The following is a 27,609-nucleotide window of genomic DNA, read 5'->3' as shown; positions in this document are numbered from 1 at the left end:
CCAACCCTCCCTGATAGTGCATATGAGATCAGATGCATTGTAAATTCTTCTATAGTTGGAACAATTTTCAAATTACTTGAAAATTGCAGGGAACCCTTTAGGGTTGCCCGCAGAACCCCCGTTGAAAAACATTGGTCTAAACCAGAGGTGCGCAAACTGGGGGGCGCGCCCGCTGATATTTTTTTTGGGGTGTGTGGATGGTTGCAGAGGTCCCGTGCTATTCCCCAAAGGCATTGAAATTAAATGCCGGGGGACCGCGTGAGGCCTCTGCATCCTATACTTACTGAGATTCAGCCGGCTTCAGGACGTGTGACCTTTGCAATGTGGTGTCAAATGATGCTGCGGGTCACATGATGCGTAACAACGGAGGAGAGCAGGCAGGAGGGGCACAACAAAAAAAGTTTGCACACCACTGGTCTAAACAAGGGACTTGAGTGATCCGGAATTCTTATCCAACACTTGTACAATCTGTACCTGAATTTGTTGTTTATTTCTGGCAGGAAGTGTTTACTTATGAACACTAGTTATCCTCAAATCGAACCTTCCTTTACTTCAGGACAGTGTTTAGAATCACAGGGTTAAATATTTCCTTTGAAATGTTGACAATCTAAGCTCTTTCTCTGTGTATGTTTTTTTTTTATAGAATTGATCAGCAATGAGATTTCAGTGTGCTCAGATTTTGCGGCTAAAATTCAACTTTGGCATCATCGTGGGCTTCTTCTCATCTTTCTTCTTGGCCTACAGTTTCTTGAAGGCCAGCAAACTGCAACAACCTTCAGCTATCTGGTCATGGAGGAACACCGAGTTTATGCCAAAATCAGATCTCTTAAAGGCCTCCCCCTCTCATATCCAAGGTAATTAGCAACATTGGCTATCAAGTCTGTCTATCCCACCATAAAGTGATATAGCAAAAATGATAAATATGGGAACTATAGCCCAGTAAGTCCATCCATAAAAAAGGTTATCTATTAACACTGTCGAAATCAGAATTAAGAGCCTAACAAATGTATTCCTCCCACCTTAGAATGAGGGTAACACACAAGGGATTTGCAATTTTCTTTTTACATCCGTCACTCACACAAATAGTTAAACAGATGTGTTCCTTCCATTCCTAGGATGACATAATAACATTGGCACTACAGGAATACATTATGCAATAATATACATCTGTATTTTCCTCCTGTGGAAGACAGTGATATAACAAGAATTTATTTTCCTGATGTGTGCCCCCCCCCCCCCATCACAAAGAGACAGTATGACACAAAGAGACAGTATGACACAAAGAGACAGTATGACACAAAGAGACAGTATGACACAAAGAGAGAGAGAGAAGGGACCAACACTTCAATTGATCCGTTTCTGTTATGACAAAGACTTACTGTAACAAATACAAAACCGTCTGTCCTTGAAGTCTGTTGTTCCAATTGGAGAATTATATCGTTTGCAAAGTGGAGATTATCAGCGGTGCGCAGATTGGGGGTGCGAGGATTTCTAGGGGGGGCCCGGGTGGTTACAGAGGCCCCGCGCTCTTCCCTACGGCATTTAAATGCCGGGGGAGGCGTGAGGCCTCTAACTCACTTACCTGCTGCCAGCCGGGTCTTCGGCGATGTGTCGCCATCAGGGCCGCCAACAGAAATCATGGGGCCCAGGACAAATGAAAGGAGCAGCCCCCCCCCCCGAACCCATAGCGCACCTTCCACGGGAAAACATTTTTAGCGCACAACTTTTACTTAATTGTTTTCTTATTGTAATACGGAAAAAAAACATTACAATGCGACCTGTTTATTTTTATATTTTCAACAAAAGACAGGTGAGTGACTGGGTGAGGGAATGGGTGGGTGAGTGACTGGGTGGGTGGGTGACTGGGTGGGTGGGTGAGTGACTGGGTGGGTGAGTGACTGGGTTGGTGAGTGACTGGGTGGGTGAGTGAATGGGTTTGACTGGGTGGGTGAGTGGGTGGGTGGGTGAGTGGGTGGGTGAGTGACTGGGTGGGTGGGTGACTGGGTGGGTGGGTGACTGGGTGGGTTGGTGACTGGGTGAGTAGGTGGGTTGGTGACTGAGTGACTGGGTTCGGGTTGGTTGGGTTGGTTGGTGACTGGGTGGGTTGGTTGGTGACTGGGTTATGGTGACTGGGTGGGTGACTTTTAGTGACTGGGTGACTTGGTGGGTGGGTGAATGAGTGGGTGAGTGACGGGGTGAGTGACTGGGTGGTTGAGTTACTGGGTGGGTGAGTGATGGGTTTGACTGGGTGGGTGAGCGACTGGGTGGGTGAGTGACTGGGTGGGTGAGTGACTGGGTGGGTGAGTGACACTTGTGTGACTGGGTGGGTGAGTGACTGGGTGGGTGAGTGACTTGGTGGGTGAGTGACTGGGTGGGTGTGTGACTGGGTGGGTGAGTGACTGGGTGAGTGGGTGACTGGGTGGGTGGGTGAGTGACTGGGTGGGTTGCTGACTGGGTGAGTGGGTGGGTTGCTGACTGGGTGAGTGGTTGGGTTGCTGACTGGGTGAGTTGGTGAGTGGGTGGGTTGGTGAGTGGGTGGGTTTGTGACTGGGTGGGTTTGTGACTGGGTGGGTTGGTGATTGGTTGAGTGGGTGGGTTGGTGACTGGGTGGGTGGTTGGTTGGGGACTCTGGTGACTTTTGGTGACTGGATTATGGTGTCTGGGTGGGTGACTTTAGTGACTGGGTGGGTTGAGTGACTGGGTGGGTTGGGTGACTGGGTGGTTTGGGTGACTGGGTGACTGGGTGACTGGGTGTGTGACAGTGACTGGGTGGGTGGTGAGTGACTGGGTGGGTGGTGAGTGACTGGGTGGGTGACTGGTGACTTGGTGACTGGGTGACAGTGACTTGGTGACAGTGACTGTGTGACAGTGACTGTTACTGGGTGGGTGACAGTGACTGGGTGATAGTGACTGTGACTGGGTGGGTGACAGTGACTGGGTGACCGTGACTGTGACTGGGTGGGTGACAGTGACTGGGTGACAGTGACTGTGACTGGGTGGGTGACAGTGACTGGGTGACAGTGACTGTGTGGGTGACAGTGACTGGGTGACAGTTACAGTGACTGGGTGGGTGACAGTGACTGGGTGGGTGACAGTGACTGGGTGGGTGACAGTGACTGGGTGGGTGACAGTGACTGGGTGACAGTGACTGTGACTGTGTGGGTGACAGTGACTGGGTGACTGTATGGGTGACAGTGACTGGGTCAGTGGGTGACAGTGACTGGGTCAGTGGGTGACAGTGACTGGGTCAGTGGGTGACAGTGGGTGACATTGACCGGGTGGGTGACAGTGACTGGGTGGGTGACTTACCTTGACCGGGTGGGAGCCAGTGCTGCTTCCTTCTTCCTTGCCCGTCAGTCGCTTCCCCCCCTGCCCCCGATATCCACGTGGCAGCTGCCCGGGGTGGGAGGAGGGCTCAGGGGGAGGGGGCACGGGAGGTGGGCTCGGGAGGAGGCTGGCGAGACTGGCGGGCTAATCCCACGGCTGTTTCCCAGTTCAGGAGGCACGCGCTGGGGAAATTGAGTTGGGCACGTTGGGGAAATTGAGTTGGGCACGCGGGGGAAGTTGAGTTGGCGCGCACACGCGCAGGGGAATCTCAATTGACACTTCCCCTCCGTCACACATTGGGGGTGGGGAGGGAGCTGGGTGGCGGGCGGGCATGAAGGGAGCTGGGGGGCGGGCCCACAGGCAGGGGGGAGGGGGCAGCTTCTGAGTCTGGTGGGCTAATTCTGCGATTGTTGCCACGGAACAGGAGGCGCGCGCTGGGGAAATTGGGTTTGGCGCGCGGGGGAAGTTGAGTTGGCGTGCGCAGGGGAATCTATGACACTTCCCCTCGTCCCACATTGGGGGCGGGAGGGAGCTGAGGGGTGAGCCCACAGGCAGCAGGTGGGCCCACAGGCAGCAGGCCGGACACCCTGCTTGCCCTACGCATGCACGGGAGAATCGCCGCCATTTTGAAAAAAAAAAACTTTTACATTTTTTTTTATTTAACGGGAATGGCTGCGTAGGGGGCCCGGACTCACGAGGCATGGGACGACAGTACCCTCTGTTACCCCCCTGTTGGCGGCCCTGGTCACCATGGCAACGCGCGTCTAATGATGCTGTGGGGGTCACGTGACGTTACATGACTCGCGACGTCATTTGACATGGAGACATTGGGAGCGGGGGCGCGAATGCTGCGGTTCCCAGGAAGGGGGTCGCAGCTCAGAATTTTGCGCACCGCTGGTTATCTGATCAACAAACCGCTCATCTAGTGCCATGTAGCTACAGTATTCCAGGTCTGAAGAAATGCTTAAGATGTCAAATCTCCTCTGGTTGTGAATGCAACTGATTAATCCCATGACCTCGGGATCAGTAATTTCCCTTTCCTAAAATACAATAAGAGACTGCAGGTTTTAGGTGTAAAAGTAAATGAATTATTACATGGTTTGGTCTCTGCCTTGTACTCACTACATACCTTTTTGTATTTGCTTGTTGTAGGTAATAGCAGTGTGAGTGATGACCTTTCTCACAAGGTTAGAGTGCTTTGCTGGATCATGACTGCACCAAAAACCCTGCAAACCAAAGCAATTCACCTCAAGTACTCCTGGACCCGTCACTGCAATGTGGTCTTATTTATGAGCTCCACCACCAATGAGAGCTTCCCCACCATTGGTTTGGGTACCAAGGAAGGTCGAGATCAGCTCTACTGGAAGACAATCCGAGCCTTCCAATATGTGCACCAGCACTACCTGGACCAGGCTGACTGGTTCCTCAAGGCCGACGATGACACATATGTTGTGGTAGAAAATTTGCGTTGGATGCTCTCCAATTACACCTCTGACCAGCCTATCTACTTTGGCAAGCATTTCAAACCCTACATCAAGCAGGGCTATATGAGTGGAGGAGCTGGCTATGTACTGAGCAAGGAAGCTTTGAAACGCTTTGTGGAAGGATTCCACACCAAGGTCTGCAGCCACACAACCTCTGTGGAGGACTTGGCACTTGGACACTGCATGGAGAAGATGGGGGTGATAGCAGGAGACTCCAGGGACACTGAAAGAAGAGAGACTTTCCATCCATTTACACCTGAGTCCCACCTCACAGGGAAATTTAGTAAGAGCTTTTGGTACTGGAACTACTGCTTCTACCCTATTGTGGAGGTGAGTACATGAAATCTCTCCTAGGGGAACGTGGTGAGAGGGTCAAGAAGACAAAAATTATATTCTGAACAGACACAAAACACAATTTTCTTATATGTTAAGATTAATAAATGAGGCTGTGCTTAAACATGGCAACCTTAAGGAGGTTCCCAATACAATTATTTTTGATCATTTTGGTACAATTGATTTTGTAGTTTTAAAGAGTCAAAGGTGTATGGAATATATTAACTACAAATAAAATATTGTTCCTGCACAGTGCAGTTTTTCTCAAAGATTGGGAGTTGTCACCTTGAATTGAAAATGTTGTACACCGTTGAAAAGGTCACACATTTATTCCTACTATACACGGGTTAGAAATATTCATATTACCAAAATAAGTCACACACAGACCTAGTCACTCACACAAATGCAGAGACCAAATTTGTAATCTCAGTAGCACAAAGTTTTCCAGAAGTACTTACTGTAGCCACACAGTAACGTTTCTTCCACGGTAGCCCCATCACAGCTTTAACCAAAAAAGGGGCAGATGCTGCTTCCTGGCCACCAGCGGCCACTCATGCCTTTGATCTCCTGAAAAAAGCCTTTGTATCTGCACCCATCCTCATTCATCTGGATCCCAAGTTGCCATTTACTTTGGAGGTGGATGCATATTATGTTGGGGCCGGAGCCATCTTGTCTGAAAGGAAGTCACCTCAGGCCAGGCTCCACCACAGCGCCTTTTTTCCGAAAACATTTTCTTCGGCTGAACAGAGTTATGACGTCAGTAACTGGTAACTTCTGGCTATCAAGCTTGCTCTTGAAGAATGGAGGCACCTGTTGGAGGGTACGTAGAGTTTGATCACCATCTTAACAGACCACAAGCATTTACTCTATATAGAAGGTGCTCGTCAAGCTTGTTGGTCACTTTTTCCCCCCCCCATTTCAATTACATCATATCCTTCATACCAGGTTCCAAAAACCTGAAAGCCGTCAGTTCTTAACCGAAGACAAGTCCAAGGACCAAATGGAGATAGTTCTTCCTTCTAAGTACATTTTATCCGCCAACACATTTGACGTAATGGACAACATACTTCAGGACTAATCCCGTATTCCAGAGGGTATGGAGGTTCCAGAGGACCGCATCTTCACCTCACCACATTACCGGAGAAAGGTCTTGGAATGGGGTAATTCATCCAACTCTGCTGGACAGCCAGATACCAGAAGAACCGCCGATCTCATCAAACAAACCTTCTGGTGGCCCAACATTCAAGGAGACATTAAGGAATTCGTCAAAGCATGTTCCACTTTTGCTCGCAATAAAACCCGTTGGAGCAAACCACCTGGCCTTTTACACCCTCTTCCCATTTTGGATCGTCCATGGAACCATTTGTCTATGGACTTTATTGTAGAGCTGCCTGTTTCCAAGGGAATGAACACCATTCTTGTCATTATTGACCGTTTTTCCAAACAGACACATTTCATCCCTTTATGAGGTCTTCCTAGTTCTTCCAGTCTGGTGGATATTTTTGTCAAGGAGATCTTCTACATGGGGTTCCGCAAATCATTGTCTTCAATCGGGGATCACAATTTGTCTCCAGATTTTGGCATTCTTTTTCTCAAAAGATGGGCATTTCCTTACATTTTTCTTCCTGATATAACCCCCAAACCAATGGTCAGATGGAGAGAACCAATCAAAACTTGGAGCAGTACCTGCGTTATTGGATACTCCAGGAGTTGGATCCAGAAATCGAGTGAGATTTTCGGATGCAACCAAGCACATTGCTCCGGAAAAACTCTGACTTTGAAAACGTTATTACGGCTCATCGCCAGGACTCCTGCTGCAGCATCTTCCAGACCAGGTAAACAGGACATGAAGGGGTTAATGTATAACTGCAACCATACACGGGGTCCCTAGTTTACAGAGGGGTCCCTAGTATAAGGAGAGGTGCCCAGATATATGCCCAGGTACCCTGAACCTGGTATAAGGGTTCAGGTGGTGCTCCTGCTAAGTCATAAAGCTGAGAGTGATTTCTTCTGTTTTATAAGTTATTTCTAAAGTGTGCCAAGAATGAGGCTAGTTAGTGTAGGCAATATATACTCTCACTCCATCACTGACACCAGAACAGGCACATATATTTTTTATCACACAGAAGACAGGACCCAGTATATTTTATTAAAGAGTTATATTTAATAGGTATATATATGTACTTATAACCTGTGAATGAACTGTGGGATTTCCAAGTCATGGATTCCGAGAGACCAGATGGCTACTAAGCTTGGTGCCTATGGGTCTGTGCGGAGTCCTGTCCTGAAAGCCTCAGGATGCCAATGTGTTAGAACAGGAGGGGAACTGCAGTTCTGCTTGAGTACCACTTTCTGGACTAACACCGGGCTATCCGGCAACCATTTGCCAGATCCCAGACTCTGTGGAGCCTGGACAGCGGGCGGACTCAGTATGCAAAGAGTCAGAGGTGCCAGGTTGGCGCATGCCCCTTTGCAGAATGAGAAAAGGTGCCCACCCGTCTTTACAATACCGGCAACTTGGTAATTGGCTGGCAGGGAAATTCCCACACTCTGATAGGCTGTAGAGGTTTGTGAATGGGACCCTGAAACCCATAAGAAACCTTGCAGCAAATGAGGAGTGCAGATTCCAAGCGCCAAACCAACAGCGACAAATTCAAAGATGCTCTGTGCTGAATAGACACGAGCCGGCTTTAAATATTTTGACTCAAGAATTCTTCTGAAGAACGTAGCGATCGCATCTGGCATTGCATGCCGAAATCCGTTCCAGGACTTTCTTGAAGACCTACCGGTCATTGGAAAGGGCTCCTACAGAGGTTATTTTTATGAATTTCGTTTAAAGAATAGATTTATTCATTAGCTCCATTCCCAGTAAGTGTGTTAACCCGTAAATTGTGTTACATCGTGTGTATGTCTTTTCCTGAAATAAATGACAATTTATATTACCTCCTTGCTTTGCTCAATCAATGATCCCGGTCTAAAAAGGTGTTGATAAACCTTGTCTCCCGTGACACTCCAGGACCTCTCCTCATACAAGGACAAAAGGAGTATGAGGTCCAGTCTATTGTGGACTCCAAATTTTCGAGAGGAGCGTTACACTATTTGGTACATTAGAAAGGGTTTGGACCAGAAGAGCGGTCCTGGATTCCTCATCACCAAATCCACGCACCCAGTCTACTTCGATGATTCCATCAGAAGAACTCGCTTTAGACGTTCTGGAGTCACCCGGAGGTTGCTCCTGAAGGGGTGCCCCCCTTATTCCCCTGTTTTATCCCCATCCCCCTCCCCAAATTGTTTTCCCTTACCTCCCTTCTTTCCTTTTTTGCCTATTACACGCAATATGTTATCTGGATACCAGCTTTAATGGATTACCTGTGTGGGCTCACTCAAGTTATTTCCCTCCCTTTCATGTGATGTAGAAGGACTATACAGAAGGGATTGCCGCTCCCTTGTACTGTATGTCTTGTGACAGGTGATGACACTATAGGGAGTATAGAGGGTAGATATAGCTCTACCCTGTGCTCTAGAAGCATTTTCTTCAAAGTTATGACTGGGGTCCTCACCGTGAGTCCTGTAAATAATGTATAGTCCTGTGTATTAAGAAGTGCCCTGTCACTGTTTGTTGTTTTCTGTTAAAAACATACCCAGTAGTAAGGCTCCAAGATCATTTTCACTATTGTAAAGGAGGGACCATGCTCTTGATAGGGATAGTAAGTCTGGAGTATGTTTGGACCGACCCAAATGGAAGTTTCCTAGTGCAATCCTGATTAAATAGGTATGGAAGAAGTATGTAGTACAGAGTAGCGGGCTAGTAATCCAGGAGCCCAAAATGTATTCCTGAGAGGCCAATTTGATATAGTGAATTACTGACGCTATGCAAGAGACTGCCAGTTTAACCCTTAATATGGGTAAGAAGTCTAATCACGTCCCCAGCATAGGACGAAGTCCATAATGATATTGTTTGCTACAATTTTCTATCAAGAAATCAGTATGTCAGGGTCTGCGATGCATACCCGACGACGACTGTCCAATAGAGCACCTTTGTTTATAAAGGTTCCTAGTGCCCATTCTTGTTATATTCCAGCATCCACACCCAGCCTGCACTTACTCAGCAACCTGCAAAGGTCTGAGAGACTGAGCACTGCCATATAGAGAGTAGAACTGACGTGACCTGCTTTAGTGCTGGGTAAGGTGGGTTATACTTTGTACATTTTATTACAGCTAACTTTCCCCCTCCCCCTTTTCCTCTTTTCCATTTTCCACTCCACAGGGTCCCCAGTGCTGCTCAGACCTGGCTATATCCTTTCATTACGTTGATCCTGAGCTCATGCACACATTGGAGTATTTTACTTATCACCTCAGAGCGTACGGATACCAGTATCGTTACCAGCCACCATTGTCAGAGCTCGCATCCAGACTCCCAGTTCACATTCAGGGCAAGAGCCCCAAAGTTGTGGTCCATGAAGAAACTGTGAAATCTAATGTAACCCGGTCTGAAGTCACTGAGAAGAAACTCTAAGTTGTAGGTTTAAGCCTTAACTGGGCGATGGAAGTGACGGAGTGCTAGCAAAGCTGGCGGGAAAGTGATTTTCTGTCTGTGTCCTTCTCAAAACAAACAATTTAATTTTGGCTAATTTTGAGGATCAGTTAAAGCAGTACAGATGCAGCGGCCGTTATCGGATCATTTCTTTGCACACCCCGTGTTGGTTCGAGATTTCTTGAAAATTTCCCATTTAAGACACGAGTTTACTAGTGTTTTGATCGAGCGCAGAAAATTGCATTTTAGCGTTGTCTGCAATACCACCGAGAAACTCAAGTGGGCGATCGCGAGTTGTTGTCTTAAAAAATCTAATTGCAATTCAACCTGTCTTTTATTCCCGTACAGTACTACAAGTGTGTGTATAATTATAATTTGAAGATTAAAAATATGAGCTCATATACAGTACATGGGAAAGAAGTTTTTCTGAGGCTCCTTAGCTTTTAGCCATACAAAAATTCTCGAACTGTAGAAGATTTAAAATATGAACACACACAACAAAAAGTCTTTTTAACGAATTAAATGTTTTATTTGTACAGGATAATAAAGTTAAAATGAATATTACCAAAATACAACGTCGCTCTCATTCCGAATGTAAAATGTATATTTCACACATGCGTTTATGTTAAATTTATTTAAGCACTAAAAGCAAATTAATTTCATTACTGTACAGTAAGATACAGTACAGTGCATTTCCTCACGGAGTCACTAGATAACTGTTGTACAGTAGTACTGCTCTTTATGTATCTACAGTACTGTATATAGTAAAAACACAGTTTATGTGCGATACTGTAGTTATATCCTGTAGTATACTGTACAGTATCTCAATGAGACATTTTTTATATATTTAAATGCATTTAGAACTTTAGAACGCCCATAGGGACTATTTGAACCGGGACTTTGCACATTAGATTCATACACCCCTGAAGAAGTTTGTTTTCATTCGAACGAAACGCGTAGGGTTATTTCCAAGAGCCATCCGTGGACTACAAGTTTATCTGCAGTGTGTTGACCTGGATCATTTGGCTGTGTGACCTAAGTACCCACTGTCTACACTACAACCGGTGTTATCTGTGAAATTTTGGCCGTCGAAGTTGATGACGTCACCCGCCACCCGAACCCGGAAGCAAGCAACGTGAGGAAGTGTTGGTCCACACACAGAGACACCATACGTTCCAGTTACACAGCTACATAGCATTGCAGGACCCAGAGTGGTCAAATCGCCTATTTTACTACTATAGTATGTTACTGACATGAGCTTCTTTGCTCTATTTTCTGTTGATCAAATTGTGTTGCACTACAGGCATACCCCGGTTTAAGGACACTCACTTTAAGTACACTCGCGAGTAAGGACATTGCGCCCAATAGGCAAACGGCAGCTCACGCACGCGCCTGTCAGCACGTCCTGAATAGCAATACCAGCGCTCTACGTATACCGAAGCTGTGCGCAAGCGGGGAGACTATAGAGCCTGTTACACATGCGTTATTTACATCACTTCTGCACGTATATGATGATTGCAGGACAGTACTTGCATCAATAAGTGGGAAAAGGTAGTGCTTCACTTTAAGTACATTTTCACTTTACAAACCTGCTCCGGTCCCATTGCGTACGTTAATGCGGGGTATGCCTGTATATTTTTTCTCTCTTTTTCTCTTCATATCATCATGAGAGTTCCTGCATCCAGATTCCTTATGTGATCACCTCTATATAAACCAGTGGACGTTTTGCGCTTTGAGTGCTTCTGTATTGTTCTCTGAGGGGTTGTTTAATCCTTACACCAGCAGCATCTCCATTGGTGATATTAATTTGTATTTATCTTTTGATTTAACTACTTATAGGGTTTGCGCTTTAATTTTCTGTTCACACTGTTTAAGAATCTGCCTGCCAAAGTAGACAATACAGTACAAAATTAGTATTTCTAGTATATTACTGTAAGTCAGGGCCGTGTCATGGCATAAGAAATAGCATGTTCATGAACAATGTAAGTGAGATATTTTGAAGCATTGCCTTGCTTAGATTTTCACAGAGCTAATGGGAGGTTGTTTAGGACATTAGGCAATTTTAAACTCCTTAACTAACTACAGTATGTGGCAGGATTTGTATTTTGTTGTTGCCTAAAGTTCTTTTAATTGTAACTTTCACTGACAAGTAAGGGTTCAACCAAATAGATAATTGAACAAAAGTTTCAAAAGAATTCCTCCTATATACAAAACTTAGTTGTCAGAGATGAAGGTATTTCTTTTATAATATTGTGTTTTACAGCCACTGGCGCCACAAAAATAAAATTTATAACGTTGGAAGCTTTTTATTATTTATATTTTTTACATTGTACAGTATTGGGATCAGTGGGACCTGACTTACTACAATCTAGGTTCCTACGACTTGGTGCCCCAGCCATTGCCAAACCAATTGCTTCCATAGTCAACTCTATCCTGTCTGCAGGCCATATCCCTAAGACCTGGAAAACTGCCAGAGTTGTCCCAATCTTCAAAAGTGGGGACAAAAACACTGTCTCAAACTACAGGCCAATCTCACTTCTCCCAATTCTATCCAAAGTAATAGAAAAATGTGTCCACTCCCAATTAAGCGATTACTATACCAAGTAAAAGTTTGCAATGAAATCCAGTGTGGAATGGAACGGGGACAACTCATTGGTGCAGTATTCCTAGATTTTGCAAAGGCTTTTGACACAGTTGATCATGTTAGCCTGCTTAACAAACTCCAGAGCTCTGGAATAGGGAAGCATGCTTTAAACTGGTTTCAGTCCTACCTATCAGGTAGATCCCAACATGTGTCCATCTCAGGCTCTAACTCCAACCCCCTGGATATTACCTGTGGTGTCCCGCAAGGCTCTGTTCAGGGGCCCCTACTGTTCTCAGTGTTCATTAATGATCTTCCCACAGCTTGTCAGGAAGCCTCAATACACATGTATGCAGATGACACAATCCTATATGTACTGTGACAAACGCCCCTCTTTTGTAGTGCTGACGTCTGTCTGGGATCTTCCCGACACAGTCTTCTAGGGTTAATTATATGAATAACCGGATCATACAAAGCATTATGTTGTTTAACTCAGGCTTCTGCCTGCTTTATTGTCATCCCAGTAAGGGACTGCAGCTTTAACAGGTATAGGCAGGAGGCACTCAGACATGAACCTTCAGCGGTTTACTCATATCACCATTATAACATTTCACACACTGTCACTTTTAAGAACCAAAATCAAATCATATAAACAAAATCCTATCCCATTCAGGGATCTAACTACACAGCAGAATCAGCCTCTCTAACTGCTGCTGGGCCAACTAACCGGGTTCCCCAGCTTAAAACAATGCCCTCTCATTTAGGGTCACTAGATACAGCATACAGTTTTTTAGATAAAGCAATAAACATTTGTTTGTCTTATCTGTTCGTGGTGGGAACTCGGTCCCAAGTGTCCAGGCAAATCCTCTGGTACTGTGATACTTGAAGGGGGCATCCTCCCCAAACTGGATGCAGGGGAGCAGTGACACCCCCAGCCCCCAGGCTTTAAGAAGAGAGAGTGAAAAGCAACCCTCTCTGATCTAAATACCTGTGCTAGTGATTAGGAGAGCAGGTGAAGGAGAACTAGAAACATTGTAAACTGTGGTCTGGATTTTCCATCCACCAGCCTGAGTTAATGTGAAGCTGTGGAATGGATCATTTTGAACTATTCCTACACTTTCTGACCTAAAACAGGGCAGAAAGCTGCCCAACATCTTTGGACTATGTCACAGTACACAGCCATAGCCTCTCTGACCTTCAACACATACTTCAGTCTGACTTTTTGAGACTCGAAAACTGGATTTCCCAAAACAAACTATTTTTAAACACTGACAAGACTTTAACAATGGTATTTTGGACTAAGACTACATTTTTAAAGCTTCCAGTGACTGAGCTCCAGACTAGAACCAACACTAACACCACCCTAACCCCTGTCACTAGTTTTAAATACCTGGGCATATGGTTTGACTCCCACTTAACATTCGGGATGCACATTGATACCCTGACAACCAAAACCTATGCCAGACTAGGGGTACTTTACAGCAGCGGTGCGCAAACTGGGGTTCGTGCCCCCTTGGGGGGCGCAATATTATGTAGGGGGAGCGTGGGCTGCTTGCAGGGAAACCTGGGGGCGGGCAGAGCTGTGCACGGGCGGCCAGAAGCTCTGTGCTGCTGCTTCGGTGTGTCTGTGTCTTGCAGAGGGGGCGGGGCTTCTCTCTGCACACAGACAGCCCCTCCTTCTCTTCCTGTCTGCTTCCCGCACCAGTTTTCAGCAGCATGGGGGGTTGGGGGATCGGAGCATGTCGCCCCCCCAGGTGAAATTGTGTGACTGTGTGTGTGTGGTGATTTGAGTGTGTGTGTGTGTGTGGTGATTTGAGTGTGTGTGTGTGTGTGGTGGTTGTGTGTGTGTGGGTGGGAGGATTTGTGTGTGTGGGGGGAGGATTTGTGTGTGTGGGGGGATTTGTGTGTGTGTGTGGGGGGGGATTTGTGTGTGTGTGTGTGTGGGGAGATTTGTGTGTGTGTGTGTGGCAGGGGGGGATTTGTGTGTGTGTGTGGGGGGGGGATTTGTGTGTGTGTGGGGGGGGGATTTGTGTGGGGGGGTATTTGTGTGTGGGGGGGGGATTTGTGTGTGTGTGTGTGTGGGGGGGGATTTGTGTGTGTGTGTGTGTGTGGGGGGGTGATTGTGTGATTGTGTGTGTGTGGGGGGGGTTGTGTGTGTGTGTGTTTGTGGGGATTGTGTGTGTGTGTGGGGGGGGGGTTGTGTGTCTGTGTGGGGATTGTGTGTGTGTGGGGGGGGATTGTGTGTGTGTGGGGGGATTGTGTGTGGGGGGGATTGTGTGTGTGTGTGTGGGATTGTGTGTGTGTGTGTGGGGATTGATTGAGAGAGAGTGGGTGTTGTAATGCAGTGGTGCGCAAACTGGGGGGGCAATGAGGCGCAAGATTATGGGGGCGCAGGCGGCGTGCGGCAAAAACTGGGTGCGCGGGCCGGCAGATGCTGTGCGCGGGAGGACAAAAAAGCTGTGCGCAAGGGGCGGCCAAGAAGATGTGCACGGGCGGGCAGCCGAATATGTGTGCGGGTGGCTGAACAGGATAGTGCAGGTGACGGCCTTGTGATGGTGTGTGAGCGCAGGGGCTTCGGAGGTACGGGGAGGAGCACGGTGAAGTCAAACGCTCCTCCTTCCGGTGTCTGCCCTGCAATAGCGCTGTTTTCCTGCTGTCCTCCGCTGGCAACCTGCTTCGCTGCGATCCTCTGCAAGTGAAAGGGTAGGCTGCCACTATATCAATCATACTATGAATGTACAGAAATAATTAAAAAAAAAGTGAAAACACAACATTGAAATCGGAAAAAAATAAATAATACTGTAGATAGGAGTGTGGATGACACTGGGGATAGCAAGACAAAGAGCAGGGAGGGGAAGGTAGAAAAAAAGGGGGTGGGGAGAGGGAAGGGAGGTATCATAGAGATGGATGAATGCCCCCCAAAAGTATTGCCTTTGAAGTGCGCTCAGAAGCAGTCAATACACACACACAGATACACACACACACACACACACAAATAGCCCCGATCCACGCTTGCAAAATTATGCAGGACACCCTGTGCTCATGCTTGGAGAGTTGGTGATGTCACCGCTCTCAGCGGCAGCGTGGACGCAGCCTAATTTTGCAAGCGCAAGCTGTTGAAATATGTAAGTATTTAGACATATTTGGATTTATATAGTATACCGTTTAATAAAGGTTTTTTTTTTTTCATGTGATTTTGATTACATCAGGCAGGGGGGGGGGCCCGAGAAATTTTATGGATGAAAAGGGGGGCTCGGCATAAAAAGTTTGCTCACCCCTGCTTTACAGGAACAAATCCTCCCTAAGTCTCCTGGTCAGAAAGCGTATCGAACAGCAGATGCTAATGCCAATTATTGACTATGGAGACATTGTATATGGCTCGGCACCTCAAACCCACCTTGGCAAACTTGACACCCTCTACAATTCAATTTGTCGTTTTGTTCTCCAATGCAACTATAACACACATCACTGCGAAATACTCAAAGACTAGGTTGGTCATCACTCGAGTCTAGGCGCAAAGTTCACCTTTCCTGTCTTGCCTTCAAATTCTTTATGGGTAAGCTACCTAGCTACCTGAACAAGCTCCTCACCCCTACCACATGCAGCACTTATCATCTGAGATCTGACTCCAAAAGACTGTTCATGGTCCCAAAGCTCAACAAAGTATCCGGACGTTTCTCCTTCTCTTACCGTGCACCCCAAAATTGGAACAACCTACCGGAGACCCTCACATCCACCACCTGTTTAAGTTCTTTCAAATTTAAGGCTGTCTCACATTTTAATCTGGTCTGTAACTGTTTCATACGCTCATAATATATAGGTAGGAAATTACCTTTGTAATTAGTCAGCGCTCCAGATAGGAGATAGGCCTGTTTTGTTTCTCCTATTTAATTATCAAAAGCTGTATTTTATGTTTATGAAACTGTGGCTGATTTAAAGGCTACATTACTTCTCGCTAAAACAAAGTTTCCTGTTTCAACCTCTACAAGCATTTCCTACATATGGTGTAAGAAGTTTGATAAGAGGTGGCCCATGGATTTCAAAGGGGCCCCGGAAACCATCAGGGAAAGATGTATGTGCTTTTTTTGTTGTTGCAACAGTTCCTACAACAGGTGTAATATGGAAGAAAGATGTGCAGAGGTGACCAGAATAAAGAGTTACAAACCCAGGCAGAAAACAAGGTATTTGTTCCAAACAATAGGGGAGCCAGATAGGCACCATGAAATAAAGAAAAAATCACATGGTGTAATATAGCAATAAAAATGTGATAACAAAAAAATTAAGTGGTCTATAGGTGATCTACTCACAAGGGGAGCAGAATATTAAGGCAGAAATCCAACACAGTGGTAGATTCTTCCAAGTGGTGTATATGATGCATACGATCCTCACGAGCTCAAAAACAGAAGGAGAAAACCATAGTGCAGACAATACATAAATTTTATCAGCACATAAAACACAAATGGAGGCTTACATGGTGTCAGCAAACATCGGGCATAGGATAGACAAGGCAACACAGCCTACAGTTCGTGGCGACCTCGCTGTGGCTGTTCCCTGCATCTGCGGCCCCGATTGACGTCACTTCCTCTTCACGAGTTGAACATCCACGCTGACACACAAGCTGTTTCCGGGTTCTCTTCTCTCTCTCCTCCTCTACGGATCGTTAGATAGTCCAAAAAACTCAACGCGTTTCGCTGCGCTTGATTGGCAGCTTCATGAGGAGTGGCTATCTGATGCATCACTCATGGGTTATATACCCAGATTCTTAGCCAGATGTGATCTAATTGGCTAACTATAGTTAGATATCTCACTATTTGGTGTATCACTGATTACAGCCTAAATAATGCGTCAATGCGCAATCACACATACAAATTTATACACATAAAGATAAAATGCATCACACATACAAATTTATATATCTATCTACAAAAACACAGAAAAAACAGGCGCACTCATAGCGTAAAATAGTATAACAATAAAGTTTATGGAATGAAGGATTTAAAAATACACACTCACAAACATAGCTGAATATAAAGCATTTTTGAGTAAAACTCAGCCCATCAGACGCAGGAACCCAGTATGGAGGACTTCGATGTGATGTCCGTGGTATGTCCTACTGCAGTAGCTCCTCTGTGTCCTTGCAGGGACCGAAATGCACGAGGGACGCTGCCTTCCCCTTGCTCCGGCGTCACACAGTGAATTCTCTGATCCAAATCTCGCGAGAATTCGGTGACGTCAGTGAGTTTCAACCGGAGAGAATTCACAATGGAAAACGGGCTGGACGGCTGGGCGGCTGAGATAAATGCTATCAGCACAGCAAAAATATGCTGTAGCACATGAGTGGATGTAATAAAGATAAAAACTGGACAATAACCACCACTGCACTCTCTGCGCGTTTCGTCTCGAACGAGACTTCATCAGGAGATCACTGTGTGTCCATTTAAATGTCATTTCCCAGAATCCCTTGCTGCAGTGGAAGTGCTGTGTGCTGTGTGATAATGGTGAAAGGCGGGGTTGCAGACCTGTCTAAGACATGCAAGTCAGCATACAGTAATATTTACATTTGATATATATATATATATATATATATATAAATATATATATATATATATATATATATATATATATATATATATATATATAATGTAGCCCTTGTGCCCCCCTGGATAATATAGCTACCAGTGCTGCTGTCACCTGTTTGTCTATCAGGAGTTAAGAGCCTCCGCCACTGGTTGCCTGGGGTATACTTATCTTCTCGGTGCAGCGCCTCCACCGGCGAGGGATCCCAGCATAGTGGGAGGAGCCCCTCACCGGAACCAATATACACAATAATTACACACATGTATGCTATAACAGTGTTTACTAAGCACATCTTATATACTATATTAGTGAAAGCACTGTATGCCTGTCTGGATGTCCGGTGTCCCTAGGGGAAATCTCATTGGTCCCTTGGGCCGCCCGGCCCCGCACACCTCTCATTGGCCTGAGGCAGAGTGACGGGACACACACACACACACACACACACGCGGTAGGGGGGGTGTTACATACATTAGCTTGGGGCGCGCCCCCTTGGGGGGGCGCACGATTATGTAGGGGGCGAGCAGCTTGCAGGGAAACCTGGGGGCGCGCCGTGCTGCTGCTTCTATGTCTGTGTCTTGCAGAGGGGGCGGGGCCAGAAGCTCCATGCTGATGCTTCTATGTCTGTGTCTTGCATAGGGGGCGGGGCCAGAAGATCCGTGCTGCTGCTTCTATGTCTGTGTCTTGCATAGGGGGCGGGGCCAGAAGATCCGTGCTGCTGCTTCTATGTCTGTGTCTTGCAGAGGGGGCGGGGCCAGAAGATCCGTGCTGCTGCTTCTATGTCTGTGTCTTGCAGAGGGGGCGGGGCTTCTCTCTGCACACAGACAAGCCCTCCTCTTCCTGTCTGCTTCCCGTTTTCAGCATGTTGGGGAATCGGAGCATGTTGGGGGATCGGAGCATGTCGCCCCCCAGGTGAAATTGTGGACTGATTAAGTGTGTGTGTGTGTGTGTTGGTGGTGTTGGTGGTGGGGGGGGGGGAGTGATTGAGTGTGTGTGTGGGGGGATTGAGTGTGTGTGTGGAGGGTGGGGGGATTGAGTGTGTGTGTGTGTGTGTGTGTGTGTGTGGGAAGTGTGTGTGTGTGGGGGGATTGTGTGTGGGAAGTGTGTGTGTGTGGGGGGATTGTGTGTGGGGGGATTGTGTGTGTGTGTGGGGGGGATTGAGTGTGGGGATTGTGTGATTGTGTGTGGGGGGGGATTGTGTGTGTGGGGGGGATTGTGTGTGTGTGTGGGGGGGGATTGTGTGTGTGTGGGGGGGGGGGATTGTGTCTTCCCCCTCCCTGTCCTTTGCCCCCCCCTCCCTGCCCTTTGCCCCCCCTGCCCTTTGCCCCCCCTGCCCTTTGCCCCCCCCCTCCCTGCCCTTTGCCCCCCCCTCCCTGCCCTTTGCCCCCCCTGCCCTTTGCCCCCCCCCTCCCTGCCCTTTGCCCCCCCCCTCCCTGCCCTTTGCCCCCCCCTTCCACTCCATGCCCCCTGCCCTTCCACGCCCGGGCAACGCCGGGTATATCAGCTAGTATGAATATAAATATATATTTATCTCTCATCCAATATAACACAACCCTGCAAGGCTTTCCCCAACCAATGACAATTCCGGGTGGAATCCCCCCAAAATCCTGGAGTGCCTGGGCACTTAAGCCCGTAGTGTCCACAAGCCAGTTCCTCCCCCAAAGAGTATGTGTGGGCTAGCACGCTTCCCTTTGTGTGTTAGGGCCCATTGGTGCACGCAAATAATACCTCACTGGTCTCAGTCAAGACCTGGTCAACTAGTAGGAGACCGTGGATCCACTACGTGGTTCTTCACCGCAATCCACCGCTCAACTACTGCACAGATCCGTAGGCAGAAGCCTCTGAAGGGGCTTCCAGCTGGCGTGTAACCCTTTAAAATAGTCTCTGCTGGAGTGTCCTTGCATTGCTCACAGGCAGCAGGCCGCACGTCACCTTCAGAGATAATGTCCTGCAGCTGAGGCCTCTCACTGACACACTACTAGGAAAGGGTCCCTATCTTCTGCCTTTTCCTAGAGCATACACAGAATACACCAACTACAGTGACTCAGGGGATCTACCTTGAACCTGGGGGTGGGGGAATCTGGCCTAGTCCAGGGGATCACTGCTCCCTGAACATTACCTTCACCCTCTCTGTCCGGATCCCAACTGGCGTGGTCTCCCTTGGCGCCAAATGTATCTATTCTTCCTCTCCGCATTTCCAGGAGCCCTATTGGTCCTCCTGCAACACATGTACAGCCGCCCCCAAGACTGCTGGGGCTTGTAGTCCCTTGGCAGTGCTGTTTCCTATCAGCAGCCAGTGCTTGCTACCACTACGCATGCGCGATGTATATAATGGCCGCCGGGTGCTCGCTGCGCATGTGCGAGCTTCCCTAACATGGCGGCGCCCTTAACTGCCGCTCACCGCGGGTCTCCAGCGACCTGCTCTCCTCCCTAACACCTGCCACTGTCCCCGCAGCTACCGGAGGTACGAGGAGGGTGTGAGGAAGCGCGGAGGAACCGGGGGACCAGGTTACACACACACACATATATATATTGGTAATGTTTAGGGTTTCTCAGAGCTTGTTGGGTATCTATGTACAGTATTTATTTCCCTTGATAAATTTGGTAAAATTCTTTTGTGTTGGTTCTTATTCCTGTTTTTCAGCAGGGAGATGTTACTAAATAACTCCCATAAACAACAAGGACCTAAACAACAAACCAAAGTAAAGCCATATTGCTTTACATGATAAACAATATGGTGAATATATTCTGTACAATTTAATCTTCCTTCATCCTTTATGACGCATCTTCACAAGATTACCAAAGATTTGCAAGTACTACCAAAATTACTTTTTTATGTGTTAACTGACCATAACAAATATGTCCGAAAAGTTGAACCTGACATAAATCCTAAAAGGTGTACTGGAAATGGAGCGCTCATGCATTACTTTAGTTTACTGCCCTAGGTGCGTAGCAAAGCTGAGAGATGCATCTAGTAACTAGTAGAAAGGAGACAGCACTCCTGTGGGCCTAGTGATCAAAAGTGTTCATACAGATGCAGGGGCCGTTATTCGAACAAATCACGGTGCCGTTTTCGTGTGCGCTGCTGTACTCCACGCGGCATTAACACGGCCAATCGCCCCAGGCACACGTGTTATTCTGGATCCAGGGTCATGTCTGGGGGTATGAATGAACCCAGCTAGCTTCAACTCAGCCCTCTTTCCAAAGCACAACAAGTCCTGTATATTTTCTTCACTTTATTTAGGAAAGCAACAATAAAAACAGGCACTTGTGGATGAGATGTTTGTGTTGGAAAAGTATATCTCTGTGGGTGCTTTGTAGTAAGGGCAGGTGAAAAGGATAAGGCCTTGCCAGTGGAGAGTTAACAGAACGTACTCACTCAGCCAATGTAGAAGGTAAAAGGAAGTGTGAGGGAATTCTGGGTAGCAGGAATAGTCTTGGGACAGACTATCTGGAAGCAAACAAGAGGGGAGGGCAAAATAGCCCATTCTGAGAAGAATCTCAGAGGTTGCTGTAGCAAATCACTGGCTAGCTGCTCACAGGCAGAAAGGGCAACATATTGATACATCACACAGGCATGGTGTGTGTATGTGGAACGAATGCCTGCAGCTGAACTTAAGGAGCTGACAAGCAGAAGGGGGGTCAGGCAGAAATGTGGTACTTGTTCCATGATACTTCCCGTCTGGTATCTGGAGATACCACTATATAACTGAAATATGTGGAACATATGTGCAATGCATAACAAAGATAACATCACATTCTCAAACAATGCAAGAGTCCATGTCCACATAGCGATGTGACACCGGCCGGTATCACTGGTTTCAAAGTCCCTTGGCCAAGGTTCTTTGGCAAAGGATGCAGGGTGGATGCACAGCCCCAGGTTAGCTGGTTGCACCACAATGTCTTTGTGTAAAAGTCTCTGGCACTGTTTTCTTTTAGCTTTGTGAGAGAACAGTCCTTTTGTCTCTGTAGTTTCACCTACAGAGTGCATCCCCTTGTAGGTATGCCAGTCGTGGTAGCCTGTCACTCTATCACCTGGCGTTTGGCAGAAGGAGATGGCTTTTGGCTCCTTGGCTCGGGTCTAGTCCAGTAAAGAGGGCGTCGTTCAGGGAGACTCCCGGGAGCTGAGCGCCGGAGCTGAACACTACCCGGATTTGATCGGGTTCCTGAGGGTGGTAGGCCCCAGATGATTGGAGGTACTAGCATTCTTCACCTTCCTTCATTAGAGGTGCTGGCTTTGTGTGGCCGGTAAGGAATATCTTCTGGATGAAGACCACAAAGTTGCTTTTGGTCTCCGATTTCCTTTGTAGGTCGCAGCAGTGTGAACTGAACCTAGAGATCGCATGTTCTCCATTGTTTGGGAGGTGCCTTCTTGGTGAATGGAATGGTAGCGGGTTTACCCAACTGCCCGGTCCGTCTTTGACGAGCTCCTTGACTGTTAACCTCAGGAATCCTCTATCTTCCATCGATGGTTTTTGCTTGTCGTCGTCCCTTGTGGTCTGGAACGCTGTGCACTCTAAGTCATCGGTGCATTCCTCTTGCACGAGAACGTCTCCACGTATTTTGGTGATACGCCTTTGTGTCTCTTTGTTGACTGCCCTCAGGAGGTTGTTTTCTCCCTGGACATGATGAAGAACAGTCTCTTTTGTCCTTGTAAATCCTTTTGTGAAATGTCTCCAACTGTCTCCTCTTACGTGTGTGAAAGGACAGTCTTTTTGTCCCTGTGGTTTCACCTGCAGGGTACAATCATTTGCGGCTATTCCAGCCGTGGAGGCTGGCTGCTTTGTCGCTTGATTTTCTGTGGAGAGGAATGGCTGTACGTCTCAGCTGTGTCATTGCTCTCAGGAGGACTGTCTGATTGTTTCTTTTCCTTTGGGAGATCCTTTTGTCGGCCACCTTCAGGAAGTTACTTTCTTTCTTCGGTGGAGTCGACTCGTCATCGTTGTCTGAACCACTAAGCATCCTAGGCCATTGTCACATCCCCCTGATGTGAGGATGTTTTTGTTGATCTCAGTGGTATGACCTTGTCTCTTCTCTTCACTTGGCCCTCCTGTCACTTGGAGATGGCCAAGACATGGTTCAGAGAGGGATGTGTGTTCACATTCTGTTATCACTGTTCTGCTGGCGTCAACATAGTCTGTCCGTGCCCTTTGTCAGTGCACACGTTGCCCACTATTACCCATCCTAGGTCAAGTCTTTGGGCGTATGGTGCGTTGTGGAGTCCTTTACGCTGTTTATGGAATTTATGTACCTTCAAGATGTCCCTACCGAGCAGAAGCAGGATCTTGGCGCCTTGTTCTACCGGCGGGATGTAGTTGGCTATTCCCCCTTGGGCTTGCCTAGCCCTTACCTTCACGGCGGAAGCGGGGAAGGTTGCAGTGGCGCGTGACCGGCGACCGCATCGCTGGAGGTTCCGGCAGCTCCCTGTGAAGGGCGCCACCATCTTACATTATGTTGCAAGATGCCGCGCATGTGCAGTACAGGTGCGCGAGGTGCATTAGTTAGAGTAGGCTACGCAAGGGACTACAGCCCCCAGAATGCATAGGGCATGTAACCACATGACGCCAGGGAGCAATCACGCGTCCGGATTCCCCTGCTCACAGTTAGATACATTTCGTGTGCTCAGCTCACGCTAGTCAGTCGGTGCTGGGACAGGATATGGGTAAGAGGTATGTGTGCAGGGGTCAGTGACCCTCTGCACTAGGCCAGATTGTCCCTAGGCCCGACTCCCCTCAGCTTGTGGTTGCTGCAGGGACCGGCCCATAGTATAGGGACACGGCCCCCTATATATAGTACCATAGTGAGTGAGGGACACAGACAGGACACGGCGGTCTCCTGCTCAACGGTGGTCTGGGACCAGACACCATATAAGGACACTACTAAGGTGGTACCATCCACGCGGGACCCACCCAACTAGAGGCGGAGGTTCGCGGGTTGCAGTACTGGGTCCATGGATCCCATCATCTGCAAGACCAATCCAGCGCACTCGGGTGGGACACACCCGGCAGGTACCTTCCTCATGTGCACCAACATACACTGTACAGTGATGGCGCTGATCACACCTAAGGGGTGAGGGCTATATTGTGGATACTTATGTGGTAGAGTGCCCGAGGGCCTCATAAGGTATTGTGGGGACTGTGAACAGATTGGGGGAACATTGGTTGGTGGTTACAGCCGTGCGTGGAAAGTGGGTAGCTGTAACCAGTAGCCAATATATATAAGTTGCTATCAGTAAACTGTTATTCTGTGTTACTCTGTGCATCCCTGAGGAAGGTCACGTTTAGCTGACTGAAACGTTGGATGCAGTGCCTTGTTTATTCCATATCAATACATTTGGTTCATCTACTTGGCTGTGTGCTGTCTCTCCTTTCCGGATCCACCATCTGGTAATATCTGCTTTCTATGTGCATATGGGACAAGCATCGGTTTATTTGCGTTTACAGTGTGCCTTCTGCCCTTGTTTGAGATATATATATATATATAGTATATAATATATATATATATATATATATATATATAGTGAGGTCTAAGAAATTGACTCCAGTTTTACTAAATATTGAGGTAAAATGTAGGCTATCCGTCTCCGCTATTGAGACACACAGCTATTTAAGTTCCTACTTACGGGTTTCGTCACTGACGAGTGGCATCAAGTTGCATTGAGGTTTGGATCGGAGCTCTCGGCGTCTCTTAGCATGGACAAGTGGGAGAGTCCATCATACAGCTGACGTCGCTGACATTGAGTCCTTATCAAAACCTTTGGCGTATCCCCATGAACGCAAGGGAGTAAAGTTTCCAGCTACGGCAACCAGAACCTATTTGGAACACTACCGGAGAGACAGATGACAGCACATTGGACTGGAAGGAGCATACCGTGAGATCTCTCTAAGGTTTCCATACCTTACGGCTCCTTTATAATGTTTGTTTGTGAGTTTGTACTTTTTCTCTATCAATATACAGTATTTGAGTTTTATACTCTATTACACTATTGTGGTTTATTCTCTTTTTTATTTTTCTTCCCTGAGTGGAAGTTTATAGTTTTTTTTGCAGATCCGAAGTGTGTCCCCGATCTAGCCTTTTTTTTTTTTAACTTCATGTACAGTAAGCATTTTATAATTTTACAGTATGTCACTTTTATCACTATTTTTTGGACATTTGTATTCACTATTTTTGTGTTTGTATTTGCACCCCAGTTTTTTGTGTTCTTCACATCTGTACATAGGTCAACATTGTCACAAGTCTTGTGAAAGGTCCACAGTTAGGACCGAAACCTTGACTTACCTATATGTAAATTAACACTTTTAATCACTAAAACCATGAGTGTGGACCTGTTTATACTAGTTATACATTGTTAATAATCTGTTTATATTATTAGCACAGAATTGAATTGTTATGTATCAACCAAAATGTTTTACTTTTTAGTACAGAAATTGTGTCGGACAAAAAATGTCATATACTGTACAAACTTAGTGCAGTTGGACATATGTATCAAAGCAAAAAGTGTTCAATTCTGGGGCAATAACTGTACACCAAATACTGTATATGAAATAAAAAAATTCTATTGCCTTTAATTTATATTTTTTTCTTTGATACCTGTACACAGGGCCGCTGACAGTGGGGATCAGCCAGGACTCCTGTCCCGGGCCCGGTGAGTCAGGGGGCCCAGGCTCCCCCCCCCCCCCCCACCAGTCCACGTGTCAGAAAAATTCTTGAATTCTTAATTGTAGCCTGCTTGGGAGAGCCAATCAGGGCCTTCCTCGTGGGCGGGGCCTATCTGATATAAGCAACTGCACAGGTGGGAAAAATGTGTTTTAATCTTCCTCGCTGTGCAGCTGTTTGTACAGGATCAGTGTGTGTGTCTCTGTGAGTCTCTGTCCCAAACCTACCTGCCGTTAGCAGCCCCTTCAAGGCTCCTCACTGTCTGTCTGAAGGGCCCTCCTTCGTGGGCTGTCAGCAGTCACTCCAAGGCCCCCCACATGCTGTCTGAATGGCCCCCCTCTGTCGGCCATCAGCAGCCCCTCCAAGACCCACCACATGTCTTGTGAAGGCCCCTTCACTGTCTGAAGATCCTTTCTTGAACCTCCAGACTCAAGTCCTAAAGGTAATCCCCCTGGCTTCTAGTCCTATATACCTTTCCCTCCCCCCCAAGCCCATACATTTCCTCCCCCCCCCCCAGGCCCAAAGCTTTCCTTCCCCCCCAGGCCATGCCTTTCCTCCCCCCAGGCCCATACCGTTCTTCTCCGCCCCCAGGCCCATACCTTTCCTCACCCCCACAGGCCCGTACCTTTACATCCCTCCCCCCCCGCAGGCCCATACCGTTACTCCTCTCCCCCCAGGCCATACCTATACTCCCCTCCCTCCAGGCCCATACCTCTACCCCCCCAGGCCCATACCTTTCCACCTCTCCCCCCCCCCCCAGGCCCATACCTTTCCTCCCCTCCCCCAAGTCCCATACCTATCCTCCCCCCCAGGCCCATACCTTTCCTGCCCCTCCCCCCGAGGCCCAAACTTTTCCTGCTCACCCCCCAGGCCCATACCTTCCCCCCCCCCCCAGGCCTGTGGCCATTTTCGGTACTGGCAGTCTGCTATATAAGGCTGCAGTTCCTAGTGGGAGTCGCTGAGCAAAGTTCTAACGTTTGCGACCTCGCTGCTTTTTGCCTGCCCTGACCTCTGCCTGTCTCCTAGACTTTGCAACACTACCGCCAGCCCTGACCTTATGCTTATCTCCTGGACTTTGCAACTCTGCCACCCGCCCTGACCCCTTTCTGCTTACCGACTACAGATACTGTTACCGGACTCTGTCCCTGGGCCCTGTCAGTTTATTTGCATCCCTACCTCAGCCCTGCGGGTCCGCTTTCTGATTTGAGACAAGCACTGTCACATTTTGCTTGGCCAAACATGGATCCTGCTGAGATAGTGCGAGCCATATCTCTCCAAGGGAAACTACTCGGAGATCATGAGACATGTCTCGCCCACCAAAACCAACAGATGACACTCATTTCTAGCCGACTTCAGGATATTATCATTTGACTGCATACACTCCAGGGGGGCTCTACCCCTGCGCTGTCATTGCTGGCAGCGTCTCTGGTACCAGCTCCATCATCCCCTATGCCCAGGGAACCATGGATCCCAATGCCTCTACGTTATGGAGGCGACCCTATGACTTGTAGAGGATTTTTGAACCAATGTTCGAACTCCGACCCTCCATGTTTTGCACCCATCGATCCAGGGTAGCCTACATCATTTCCCTACTGACAGACAAGGCTTTGGCCTGGGCCTCCCCCTCTTGGAAAATGAATCTCCACTGGTTAACGACGCCAGTGCCTTTCTCCAAGAATTCAAAAGAGTTTTAGACGCTACCGGTTGTGGGTCTTCTGCTTCGTTCCTTCGAATCCGGCAAGGAACCCGTACTGCTGGCCAGTATGCCATTGAATTCCGAACCCTTGCTGTGGAGACAGGCTGGAACATTGAAGCTCTGCTGGTAGCATTTTGGCAGGGGCTTTCTGAAGGTTTAAAGGCCGAACTAACTTGCTGGGACACCCCCAAGGATCTGGAGGAATGAATTGCTCTCTGTATCCGAATGGACCTTTGGATGCGAGAACGACAGACCGAGCGAGACCGGGCCTCAAAACCCAGTAATCTGGCATGCCCCCCACTTTTGAACCACAGTTTATACAGTACACCTCTCTCTGTGGAGAAACAGATGCAAATAGGTGATTACCAGAGCAGGAGACAACTAGGAGACGTGTCCGGGGGCTGTGTCTGTACTGTGGACTCAA

The 27,609-nt window shown here is 47.7% G+C and overlaps 1 protein-coding gene across 1 annotated transcript; it reads left to right on the top strand.

The window, feature by feature from the left end:
• The first annotated feature begins 4,499 nt into the window (after positions 1–4,499).
• On the top strand, positions 4,500–27,392 carry LOC142490750 (glycoprotein-N-acetylgalactosamine 3-beta-galactosyltransferase 1-like). The gene is made up of 3 exons (XM_075593168.1): positions 4,500–5,141; positions 9,412–9,624; positions 27,060–27,392. The coding sequence occupies exons 1-3, from the start codon at positions 4,536–4,538 to the stop codon at positions 27,390–27,392; spliced, it is 1,152 nt and encodes a 383-aa protein (XP_075449283.1). The 5' UTR covers positions 4,500–4,535.
• Positions 27,393–27,609: the final 217 nt, after the last annotated feature.

Source organism: Ascaphus truei, chromosome 3, assembly GCF_040206685.1.
Source record: "Ascaphus truei isolate aAscTru1 chromosome 3, aAscTru1.hap1, whole genome shotgun sequence".
In the NCBI taxonomy this organism is placed as follows: Eukaryota; Metazoa; Chordata; class Amphibia; order Anura; family Ascaphidae; genus Ascaphus; species Ascaphus truei.
Note: the sequence above shows the minus strand (reverse complement) of the source record. Positions and strands in the feature narration are given on the sequence as shown.

What these genes read in the sequence shown, in the direction of transcription:
- LOC142490750 (XM_075593168.1), top strand. Translation starts at nt 4,536, where the DNA reads ATGACTGCACCAAAAACCCTGCAAACCAAAGCAATTCACCTCAAGTAC. An exon ending in GCTTCTACCCTATTGTGGAG is followed by an intron (nt 5,142 to 9,411) that starts GTGAGTACATGA and finishes TCCACTCCACAG; the next exon opens with GGTCCCCAGTGCTGCTCAGA. An exon ending in AAGAAACTGTGAAATCTAAT is followed by an intron (nt 9,625 to 27,059) that starts GTAACCCGGTCT and finishes CCATCGATCCAG; the next exon opens with GGTAGCCTACATCATTTCCC.